The 12,706-nt window shown below is 42.5% G+C and overlaps 1 protein-coding gene across 2 annotated transcripts in view; it reads left to right on the forward strand.

Annotated features, from left to right (window-relative positions):
• VAPB (VAMP associated protein B and C) overlaps positions 1-12,278 on the forward strand; it is a 55,508-nt gene extending 43,230 nt beyond the window's left edge. Inside the window, exons 3-6 of one of the 2 annotated variants that reach the window (XM_054467589.2) lie at positions 1,338-1,441; positions 5,670-5,750; positions 7,633-7,809; positions 10,801-12,278. In XM_054467589.2, the coding sequence (XP_054323564.1) occupies positions 1,338-1,441; positions 5,670-5,750; positions 7,633-7,809; positions 10,801-10,959 (521 nt within the window). In that variant the 3' untranslated portion in view covers positions 10,960-12,278. The remainder of the gene's footprint in view (positions 1-1,337; positions 1,442-5,669; positions 5,751-7,632; positions 7,810-10,800) is intronic. The other variant, XM_054467590.2, reaches the window with a different exon arrangement.
• Positions 12,279-12,706: the final 428 nt, after the last annotated feature.

Consider the following 12,706-nt stretch of genomic DNA (forward strand, 5'->3'; position numbering starts at 1 on the left):
GTTGCCACTTCTTAACATTGTGACTTTGAGGGAGCCACTTCACTTTGTGGAATCCCAGATTCTTCATTTGTAGACCAGGGCTATCCTGCTTTCTATCTGCTGCTGGCTGTGGTTGATTGTGTGACTCTAGAGGAAGCACCTGGGAAGTCCTAAGTTGGGGTTTCAAGGCAAGAGAATGCCGATGAGGGCCCAGCAGAAAGGTGGTAGAAGCCCTGCTGGTGAGAAGCATAAGACTTGTACTGTCAGAGGACAAGGCACCAGTCCTTTGTAGTGGCTGTGAGCTTAGGTCCCCACACCAACTGCCTGGGTTTGAGTCTGCACTCCACCAAGGTGTAACCTTGGGCAAATTCACCTCTCTGTGTTCATTCTTTTCATCTGAAAAGTAGACACCAGAATAGCCCCTCTCCCCCGACAATAGTACCTACTTTTTAAGGATTAAATGAGCTAATGGTAGACCTAAGGGACAGAGCCCAGTTTCTGGCACATGGAGATGCTCAGTCCATGCCCACTGTTGTGGTCAAGGCCACAGTAGGCTTTCCCTGCATGTGAAGTTGTTTCAGGGAACTTAACTAGATGTGTGGGTTAGCCAAAGCCTTGTAGCAAAGTAACGTATTTCAAAGCAGCCATCATTTGATAGGAGTAGGCCCAGCTGTACTCTAGGAAGTAGGCTGAAGGGAGCCACTTGGGGTAGGAAGGCACCTCCCTCCATGCAGTGGGTGTGACTCATCCACAGGATTCTCTGTGTGAGATTTCTCTAGGTTCTTAGGGAAAAAAAGGGGGAGTGTAAGCTGATACCGTTTTCCCTGCTGTGTGAGTGTCCTGATTGTAAAAATTTTCTAGCATTCTATTGGCAAAATTGTATTTCAAGGATTACCTTGATTAGCTATATGAGAAATGGGTTGGAGAGAAGCTAAAACAGTTCCTTAAATGTTCTTAAACATCTTAGATTATTCTATTTAATTCCTGAAAAGATCATTTGGATATGTTTTCTTGAGCAAAACAGGCAGATGGTGTTGCTACCCAGTTTCCCAATTCTGTAAGGCCTGTAGCAGACATTTATGGTAGGCTTGCAGTAGTGCAAGATCCATGGACTAGGAATTGGAAGACTGAGTCCTCGGCCTTATTCCCAGCTCTGTTATGCCTGATTTTGTGGCTCTTAGGTTGGTGACCTGCAAAATGGAGATGTTGGTCATCCTTGCTTACTTCACCAGGGGCGTCCATCCTAAGACATAAGAGAATGCTGGTAAATTGCTTTAAACCAAAGTACAAGTATTAGCATAATAAATGGCACTGACAACCAAGCTCTGACCCTCCTAATGAAATATTTTCTTTCTCAGTGATGTTACAGCCTTTCGATTATGATCCCAATGAGAAAAGTAAACACAAGTTTATGGTTCAGTCTATGTTTGCTCCAACTGACACTTCAGATATGGAAGCAGTAGTAAGTACTGAATGCTTCTTATTTTTTTCAGTAATAATAATTTAAAAAACCAATTAGATATGGAATTGTGGGTGCATGCATTTCAAAGTATGTCAAAATTGTTTAAAAGGGAATAGTTTTTTTTCAAGGAGGTTTGTACTTTAACTACCTTTATGGTTTTTCTAAAACTTTGAGGAATAATTTTAACATTTTTTGTGACTTTCTAGAAGGCTGTTCTTTTATGACTTTCCTGAGCTCAGTGTGCTTCAGCAGCTCCTTGCACTGGTGGATGGTGTCTTGCATGGTTAGGGATTGCCTTCTTTCACCTCTCCTTTCTGCCCGGACAGAAAAGGATACTTTTCATTGTCCCGCCTGTTTCTTACTTGTCTTCTCATCCCCCACAAACTCAAGAGCCATGTGAGAGTGCCAGTGCTGAGTGTCCTCACCCATTTAGATATACATGTGTGTGGCTTTGTTCTAGTAAACATGCTTATTTATTTTCCCCCCTGCTTAAATATATGTTTAACTTTTCTCTAATTTTGATAAAATTAAGATGACTTCATTTTTATAAAAGATATAAGTGATATTAATGATGGTTTTGGAAAAAAAAAGAGTATAATGTGCATTCCCTCCAAAACGAGCTTTTTATACATTTGAATAAGTCCTTTGGCATTCTGGGGCTGGGAGTTGAATTGAAATCTACAATACAACCCACAGCCCCAGCAGGGACAGATGCGCTTGTCCTTACAGTTCAGGAAAGCAGGACAGGGTTGCCTCATACCACTTGCATTGCTCTCCAGTTTTGGCCAGCCCAAAGGGGAGCCCCGAGTCATCCACTGCAGGTCTGCCCACCTGAGTCCGCTGTTCATCACACCATACTGCAGTTCTCCTCTGTCTGAGTTTCATACCAAGGGCAACTCAGGCCAAGACCACCCCATGCCCTATGTCACCACATAGCCTTTTGTTTTAGTTCTGGAAAAGCATCTCCACTGATGTTTCACTTGTAGGCAGAAAATGAAGGAGGAGGCCAGATATTTTTGAGTTTTAAAGAGATCAGTGATAATAGGCTGTCTTCTTTTCATAAGAACAATTCTTATGAAAACTTTCTCTGATTTTCTGCAACATGATGTGTTACTTCATGTTAATTTGTGTGATCAAAGAAACATGGCAGATAGAAAATAATGGAAGATCCAAGAGTATGTTCTGTTTGGCTTTTGCTGCATGGCATAGTGAAAAGAGCGTGGGCTTGGGTGTTTTCGAGCTGAGTTCTTCCTTTTACTAACGTTGTGGCTGGGAGCAGGTTTTATTAACTCTGTTGAGGTTTTGATCATTTGTAAAATAGGGATAAAAATGCAGCTCACACGGTGGTGAGTATGAAGTGTGCCTGTGTAAGTGCCTGGTCGGTCCAGTGTCTGACATTTGCTTATCAGAGTGTGTAATAGGCCAGTCACTGCATATCCAATAAAGGGTCATTTTAGTTCCTTGTATGATGATATAACAGTTTAAATTTTTTTTAATAAAATGTACATTGTGGGAAATTTTGGAAATACACAAATGAAAAAAATTTAAAGTGACCCATAGTTCTTTTCTACTAGGCCTAACCATCATTAATGAGAAATGAGAGCGTTGTGTTTTTCTTCCCTTTTTTTTTTTTTTTTTTTTTTTTGGAGACATGATTTTACTGTGTCACCCAGGCTGGAATACAGTGGAGTGATCTCAGCTCACTGCAGCCTCCACCTCCTGGGCTCTAGTGATCCTCCCACCTAGCCTCCCAAGTAGCTGGGACCACAGGAGCGCACCACCATGCCTGGCTAATTTTTTGTAGAGACAGGTTTCGTCCATGTTGCCCAAGCTGGTCTCAAACTCCTGGACTCAAGTGATCTGTCCACCTCAGCCTCCCAAAGTGGTAGGATTACAGGCATGAGCCACTGCCCCAGCCTGCTTTTTCTTTATTTTAAAATGTTTTTCTTTTTATTGTGATACACAGAAAGTTGAAAAAATGGCATGGTGACCACTCATATAACTTTTACCTAGATTTACATTTGTTAACATGTTGTCACATTTGCTTCCTTTCTGTCACAAACTTTCTTATTTGCTTAAGATGCAGATTTTATGACACTTCACCCCTAAATGCTTCAGAACAAGGACAGTCTCTTATATAGCCAGGATACTATTAATCATAGCTGAAAAAATTAACTTCAATTCAGTATTATTATGTGATAAATTCATATTCATTATTTCCTAGTTGTTCCAAAAGTGGCCTTTAGTAGAGGACACCCAAACCTTTTTGTTTTTCAAACTTTGAACTTTTTTTTTTTTTTGGAGACAAAGTCTTGCTTTGTCACCAAGGCTGAAGTGCAGTGGTGCAGTCATGGCTCGACCTCCACCTCAGCCGTTCGAGTAACTAAAACTACAGGCATGCCACCATGCTGGCTAATTTTTAATTTTTTTATAGAGTCGGGGTCTCACTATGTTGCCCAGGCTGGTCTTGAACTTCTGGGCTCAAGTGATCCTCCTACCTCTGCCTCCCGAAGTGCTGGGATTACAGGTGTGAGCCACTGCACGCTGCCCAAACTTTGAACTCCTTTTTTTTTTTAGAGTCCAGGCCAGTTGACTTACAGAATGTCCCGTATTCTGGATTTATTTGATTATTTCCTCATGATTAAATTCAAGTTAAATGTGTTTTGGCAAGAATATTCCATAGTTGGTATTTCATACCAGGTTGTCCCGCTGTTGATGATGCTGTTTGATCACTTGGTTAAGATGGTGACTGCCAGCTCTCTCCACTGTCATAGCACAAAGCACATTTGCCCCTGTGGTTAATAGGTAATCTGTGATACTCTGAGTCATCTGATGCTTTGAGACCATGTGAATATCCTGCTCGCCAGCCGTCTTTCACCTGGTGCTTTTAGCATTCAGTGATGATCCTTGCCTGATATTTTTTTGACTCATGTGGTAGGCACACGTGTACAGATGTGTGTGTGCAGAGGAGCAGACTTCAGTATTCTTTGCGGTTTCTTCACTTAATATTTTGGACATTTTCTCCATCTAACCGAGTGCTCTTCAGCATCATTTGAGTGGCAGCATGCTATTCCGTTTAGTGGATCTGCCATAATTTTTGTGGCAGTTCCCTAGGGTCAGATGTATAGATTGCTTCCCACTTTTGGTTCTTGGTACCTGTGTTACACTAGCTGCCTCTTGCATGGTTTTGGGAAGGGTTGGAGGCATGGAGGGTGGGGGTGCCTTCTTTTTCTATATTATAACCTTGCTGCTATCCTGGTCTGTAATCCTAGAATACCCTGGAATTCCCATCTTCTGCTGCCAAAAGGAGAAGTAATCAGGAGCATATCCTCTTAAGAGATGGGATTTAGCTAGGAGGGTGCTCTCACTACAGCCTGGAGGGATGGAGATGGGTCTTGGGGTAGACACAGCCCACACACTGCCACAGTGACAGAGGAGGGATTTGGTAATGAATGTGTTCCGTTGGTAGTTGGCAGAGTGGTTCTGAAACTAGTCCCAGATAGTATGCGCTTACACTTTCTAGATATGCCTTTAAATTGTTTCATTTTCTCATTTTAATTTAATTTATTATTTTTGAGACAGAGTCTCTCAGTGTCCCCCAGGCTGGAGTACAGTGGTGTGATCATGGCTCACTGCAGCCTCCACCTCCTGGGCCCAAGTGATCTTCCCTCCTCAGCCTCCTGAGTAGCTGGGACCACAGGCATGTGCCTCCATGCTCAGCTAATTTTTTAATTTTTTTGTGGAGATGACGTCTCCTTACGTTGTCCAGACTGGTCTCAAACTGCTGGGCTCAACCAATCCTTCCACCTCAGCCTCCCGAAGTGCTGGGATTACAGGCATAAGCCACCATGCCCAGCCTAAAACAAGTTTTATTTTCTTAAGGAGAGCCAAGGCTACCTGGTCATCCAGACATTATTTAGAGGATTCCTTTTTGTTCAGTAGTGGGCCTCTCCCACAGAGTAGCAACGTGGGGAGCATTGGTTGACTTTGAGGAGTCAGGCAGCAAGACTTCAGGGTTTGTGAAGTGTAATAAATATTTTGAGAAAGTGAGTGTATTTAATCTTGTCATGTTACAAATATTGAAATCTCAGCAGACTTCAGTTCTTTATTTGATATACAGCAGGGCTTTCTCATTAAGAGTATTTTTCTGAAATTGTCAGTTATAGGAAGAAAGCAATTCTTCCAGCAGGTTTATAATATCTTGATTATTAAATTTAAATTGTTTTAGTGGAAGGAGGCAAAACCGGAAGACCTTATGGATTCAAAACTTAGATGTGTGTTTGAATTGCCAGCAGAGAATGATAAACCAGTAAGTATGTTTATAATTAACAATAATTGAACGTTGTAAGCTGATACTTATTTGCATACCATTTCCTGCAAAACCAAGATTTAAGTTGGCAAATTATTTTCCTTTATCTGATGTCTGAAGAAAAAAATAAGCTGAAGTCAGCAAATAAGTGGGCCTTTATGAAATCGGCCTTTGAAAAACTCACAGAAAGACAACTGATTGAAACAGTGTTTCCCCTTGAAAAGTGCAGCCCGATGGCGGTTGAGATGTCATAAATCCTGAAGAGCTTCTATGGCCTGGCGAAGGTATAGGTTGCTGTTAAACAGTGGGTGAGAGTGAAAGGGAATAATTTGCCCTTTATCATGGTGCTTGATGGACGTGTGGGAAGCTTTCAGGTTCTCTTGTTTTACAAAGTGCCCTGTCAGCCTCCCTACCCCTTTTACCCTATCTGCCTCTTCAATCAAAGGCTGCTTTTAGATGAGGATTTCTCAACCTCAGCACTGTTGATATTTGGGGCAGATGATTCTTGGTAGTGGAGGTTGCCATGTGTACTGTAGGGTGTTTTATTAATAGCAGCATCCCTGGCTTCTGCCCTCTTGATACTGGTAGTACTTCCCAGTTGTGACAACTAAAAATGTCTCCAGATATTGCCACATGTGTCCTGGAGGGCAATATCAACCCCCATTGAGAGTGATCCCATTTCGGTGTTGCCTGCGGGGAGAAGGAAGGAGCCCCATCCTCTAGGCTGTCCACTTGCAAGTGCTTTCACCCTTCATGGTCCTCACTTGTGACCAGTTGAAGAAAGGAGACTGTATCTGAAATGCTAATTTGGACTTCCCTTCAACCTAGCCGAAAACATTTTAATTTCTATAAAAACACCAAAACTGTGAAAACATGCAGCATATGAAACTACCCTAGCCGTTAATAGCTGGAGTTGGGAAACAAAAGTGCCCTGAAATGTTGTGTTAACAGTATCTATGTTGGTCTGCGGGAATGCTGTTGATTTGTGTCAAAACTACCTGATATTTTATTTCTGCTGAATCATTTATCACTATCATTACCCTGTTTCTTTAAGTGGATAGTGGTCATTTTTTCCCTCTTCCCAATGTACATCCTGTCACAGGAAGGTCAGTTTGGAAGCTGTGAAAACAGTATTCTGGCCTCAGCTCTGTGATAGGTTGATTTGGTAGCCTGGGGCCTTGCTTCACAGGGCCTACTCTTCTCGTCTGGAAAATAATGGGTAGAGCTGGATTCCAGGTCAATGATCGTCAGTTACTCTTTCCCTGACAAGCTGCGTGCTTCCATACCCTCCCTCCACTGACTGGCTCTCATCCCCAGTAAATCTCCAGAGGGGTCACAGCTCAGTCTTGGCAGCAGAAATAAGGGGAGTATGTAACTTCCCAAGATTGAAACATTGCAGACACTGAGCTTGTTTCACCCTCATCCCAGCTTCCAAATGCTAAGTTGGTAAAGTAGTTTGCCCTCTGTCTAATGCTCTCCCAAGCCTCCTGCCCCCACCAAGGCAATCCTAGGGATGTTCACATCTTTGTGGTGACAGTAATTTGTGGCTAATAATTCCTGAGCTTGCACAATTACAGTATGCTAATTTTTGCATGGCAGGAATTTGATAGTGCAATATACACAGCCCTTTTTTCTCTTTCTTTGAAGTATTAGTCTCAGCCGAACTTCATTATTTGCCCTTATCCATAATTTCTAGGGCCCTGTTGCTTTAGATTATTAAGATACCAGATAAAGTAATCCATTTTAAAAATAAGTGTGACATTTTACAGTGTGGATGAAATGCTACCACGTTTGGTGTTTGCTGAGAACTACTTTACTTGGCATAAAAAAGTCCTTTATTACATGGTCGGTGACACTTAGGCTTTCATTTGTTTTTGAACAGCATGATGTAGAAATAAATAAAATTATATCCACAACTGCATCAAAGACAGAAACACCAATAGTGTCTAAGTCTCTGAGTTCTTCTTTGGATGACACCGAAGTTAAGAAGGTTATGGAAGAATGTAAGAGGCTGCAAGGTGAAGTTCAGAGGCTACGGGAGGAGAACAAGCAGTTCAAGGTAATAGTTTATTTTCTGGTAATCTACAGAGAACAAGGGCATTTTCACTAGCTTCTTGGGTGGGGAAGTTGATGAGCCAGTGAATATATAGATTTCTTTTTGCTTTTGGTATTTGGCTATTTTTTTCTCCCCAGGGAGAAATTTCCATGGCTTTCATGAGAGTCTCAAAAGGGTCCTTGGATCTGCCTAAATTAAGAACCACTGTCCCTTGATCAGAAATTTCTCAACTGTTTTTTTGTCCCCTTAAAAAAAAAAAAAAAAAACTTGGCCGGGTGCGGTGGCTCACGCCTGTAATCCCAGCACTTTGGGAGGCCAGGGTGGGCCGATCACAAGGTCACGCGTTCAAGACCAGCCTGGCCAACACAGTGAAACCCCGTCTCTAATAAAAAATACAAAAAATTAGTTGGGTGTGGTGGCAGGTGCCTGTAATCCCAGCCACTTGGGTGGCTGAGGCAGGAGAATCGCTTGAACCCGGGAGGCGGAGGTTGCAGTGAGCTGAGATCATGCCACTGCCCTCCAGCCTGGGTGACAGAGCTAGACTTCGTCTCAAAAACAAAATAAACAAAACCCCAAACAACTCAAACTCTCCATTATTGTAAATTGAAAATAAATGTTGAGACCAAAATAGCAGTTTTTATTTTGAATATGCATTTTTAAACCACTTGGGTGAGAATCTTTTTTTCAGAGAGTGAATACTGACCTATACTCTGTTTTAATGTAGGTATAGTTCTGATTTTAGAAGACTCTAAATAGGTCTGGGCAGTTGTGGCTCATCAAACTATTGATGTGGTGATGAGCTTGGAGGTGGGGTGCCTCACAGTGGATAGGAGGTGGAGATTATGGAAGGAGAACCTGAGTTTCTAGCTCGTGGACGAGGCAGTTGGCATTGGCAATGGAAGGTTGTATTGTACTGAGTGATGAAGTGGGGAGGCAGGAGGTGCTGCTTTTGGCTTGTGGTGGTGTGGAAGTTGCTCCCATCCAATATGAAACAGCTCTGAATCTGTGCTGGTCACAGCATCTCTTAGGCCTCTGTTTGCTAAACACCTGTAAGGCCCCTTCCAGCTTTAAAAGTATGAGTTTTCTTCTCTTTTACTCTGACAGTGAGGTATAGATACAGGAGAACTGACAGCATTTGGGAAATGGCATCATCTTCTTCCTTTGCAGTGATCTTGATTTGCCTCAGTCAGTAACTTCTTTAGTGTGTACTAAATTGTGAAGCTGACACTATTTTTTGGCTAAAAATCTAAGCTATGCCTGAAGCTTCTCAAGTGTATTTCTCTTCTGAAACAGAGTTCTGTGCTATTTAAAGTGGTAAATAGGTAGAAATAGCTTCTATATAACCCAATAAAATAAATGGTGTAGTTTGCTGGTTTTTTTTTTTTTTTTCAAGCCAGTCGGACACCACCAGTTGTTTATCACTGTGCAGTGATACTGGCCATGCCCCATGAGCAGAATATCCTTAAAATATGATCAGACCAATCTCAACATTAGAAGATTCTTTATCCTGCCAAACGCTGCCTTCTTGTTTTGTGTTGGTTTATTCTGTCATCTGGCCAACAAATTTACTGAGGGTCTAATATGTGCCTGGCACCGTGGATTCAAACACGAACAGTCCCTGCCCTTGAGGAGCTCTCTGTTGATGGGATAGCAGGGAGAGACATAGACAGAAATGATTACAAGCCAGTGTGGTAAATGTCCCACAGAGATAGCAACAAATTGCAGGGAGAGTCAGCTCCATGGGACTCATCTGCCTGTGGTCCCCAGGACCTACTAGGTACTCGGGTGGATGGGAGCAAATGGAAGGAAATGAAGAAAAGAAAGTACAGCTGGTGTGTGGGGTTTAAGGATGAGGAGATGAGGTAATTAGCAAGAGATCTATCAGCAAAGATGAGTCTGGGCCAGAATAGAATGGCTTGATGCATGTCCCTCTTCAGGGATGTGGGCTTGGCTTTGAGAGCATGGAAGTGGCATCATAGATCTACATAGTAACTTGCAGATTCTTAGGAAAGTGCAAGGCAGTTGTGGCAGTGGAGGTGAAGGAAGAAAAAATTTTTCATTTCTTACATATCCATGTAGTTTGGGGACAAGGGGAGGGTGGGGAATATGGTCAAGTATTTTCACATGTATGAAAAAGAATGTTGCTTCTTCAATGAGAAATCTATGCATTAAGTAGAAAATATTTGAGATGAGTGTATGAGGGCCAGTCACATTTTAATATTCCAAATATCATTTGATCCAGCAGTCTGGATGTAACTCATCAAGTACCAACTATGTACAGAGCTCTGCATTTGAAAGCTTCCAGATGTCCCACTTTTAGATTTTTTTTTTTTTTTTTAATATGGAGTCTCACTCTGTCACCCCAGGCTAATTTTTGTAATTTTAGTAGAGATGAGGTTTTACCATGTTGACCAAGGTGGTCTTGAACTCCTGAGCTCAGGTGATCCACCCGCCTCAGCCTCCCAAAGTACAGGGATTACAGGCATGAGCCACCGTGCCCAGTTGACTTTGTAGATTCTTATCATTTATATATTTATGTCTTGGGAAATGCCTGTGATTTTAAAAATCGATGATTTGATCAAGGAAGGCTATTCATTAGAGGCAGGAAGGACAGAGAGGTTGGGGTTGAAGAGAAGCATCTGGAAGACATGGCCATAAAGGTGGGTGGGGCCGAGGGTGCAAAGGGCCCAGTTGACCCTTTTAAGCACTTTTTTCTGTAAATCATGAGAAACCAAGGAGCACCCTGTTTAGATTTCTGTTATAACTAGCAGCATCAAGTGGAATGTATGAAAGAAAAGAAGGGACTGTTTTCTCAGTGGCTTCAGGCTAGCCCTTTCCCCTCTGTAGCCTGCAGTTTCTCCATTTGCAAAATGAGGTTGGACCATATCATGTCATCCAACACTGGGCATAAACAGCCCATCCCGTTAAGCTGTACAGTTGACTCCCCTTTCTGGTACCTTGGCTTGTCTTTAAAATGTGTGTTTGCTCCCATAGGAAGAAGATGGACTGCGGATGAGGAAGACAGTGCAGAGCAACAGCCCCATTTCAGCATTAGCCCCAACTGGGAAGGAAGAAGGCCTTAGCACCCGGCTCTTGGCTCTGGTGGTTTTGTTCTTTATCGTTGGTGTAATTATTGGGAAGATTGCCTTGTAGAGGTAGCATGCACAGGATGGCAAATTGGATTGATGGATCCACCATATCATGGGATTTAAATTTATCATAACCATGTGTAAAAAGAAATTAATGTATGATGACATCTCACAGGTCTTGCCTTTAAATTACCCCTCCCTGCACACACATACACAGATACACACACACAAATATAATGTAACAATCTTTTAGAAAGTTAAAAATGTATAGTAACTGATTGGGGGGGGGAAAGAATGATCTTTATTAATGACAAGGGAAACCATGAGTAATGCCACAATGGCATATTGTAAATGTCATTTTAAACATTGGTAGGCCTTGGTACATGATGCTGGATTACCTCTCTTAAAATGACACCCTTCCTTGCCTGTTGGTGCTGGCCCTTGGGGAGCTGGAGCCCAGCATGGTAGGGAGTGCGGTCAGCTCCACGCAGTAGTCCCCACGTGGCCCACTCCCGGCCCAGGCTGCTTTCTGTGTCTTCAGTTCTGTCCAAGCCATCAGCTCCTTGGGACTGATGAACAGAGTCAGAAGCCCAAAGGAATTGCACTGTGGCAGCATCAGACATACTCGTCATAAGTGAGAGGCGTGTGTTGACTGATTGACCCAGCGCTTTGGAAATAAATGGCAGTGCTTTGTTCACTTAAAGGGACCAAGCTAAAGTTGTATTGGTTCATGTAGTGAAGTCGAACTGTTATTCAGAGATGTTTAATGCATATTTAACTTATTTAATGTATTTCATCTCATGTTTTCTTATTGTCACAAGAGTACAGTTAATGCTGCGTGCTGCCGAACTCTGTTGGGTGAACTGGTATTGCTACTGGAGGGCTGTGGGCTCCTCTGTCTCTGGAGAGTCTGGTCATGTGGAGGTGGGGTTTATTGGAATGTTGGAGAAGAGCTGCCAGGAAGTGTTTTTTTCTGGGTCAGTAAATAACAACTGTCATAGGGAGGGAAATTCTCAGTAGTGACAGTCAACTCTAGGTTACCTTTTTTAATGAAGAGTAATCAGTCTTCTAGATTCTTCTTACACCACCTCTCAACCATTACTCACACTTCCAGCGCCCAGGTCCAAGTCTGAGCCTGACCTCCGCTTGGGGACCTAGCCTGGAGTCAGGACGAATGGATCAGGCTGCAGAGGGTTAGAAGCGAGGGCACCAGCAGTTGTGGGTGGGGAGCAGGGGAAGAGAGAAACTCTTCAGCTAATCCTTCTACTACTAGTTGAGAGTTTGACTGTGAATTAATTTTATGCCATAAAAGACCAATCCAGTTCTGTTTGACTATGTAGCATCTTGAAAAGGAAAATTATAATAAAGCCCCAAAATTAAGAATTCTTTTGTCATTTTGTCACATTTGCTCTATGGGGGGAATTATTATTTTATCATTTTTATTATTTTGCCATTGGAAAGTTAACTTTAAAATAAGCCCTGTCACTGAGAAATATGTGTTTCATGATTTAACTATGTGTGTGTGTGTGTGTGTGTGTGTATTTTTTTTTTTTTTGGTTGTCTTCAGCTGACAGTATGAAAAATGAAACTGCTGAAAAAGCTGAGCACCTGGTCACCCTTGGCCTTCCATTGCTTTGGCCTTCAGTAAAAAGCAGCCTCCCTTCTAGGTCAGGGAACCATGCCATTGAGACTAGTAACAGGCGTTCTGGGCATAGACCCGCTGTGCACAGGTTTGAGAGGACAAGTTCATCAGAAGGAAGGCAGTCCTTAGAAGTCACATACGTCGAGCCACGTTGCTCCTAAGCCTGGCT

The sequence above is a fragment of the Pongo pygmaeus genome, chromosome 21 (assembly GCF_028885625.2).
Source record: "Pongo pygmaeus isolate AG05252 chromosome 21, NHGRI_mPonPyg2-v2.0_pri, whole genome shotgun sequence".
Lineage (NCBI taxonomy): Eukaryota > Metazoa > Chordata > Mammalia > Primates > Hominidae > Pongo > Pongo pygmaeus.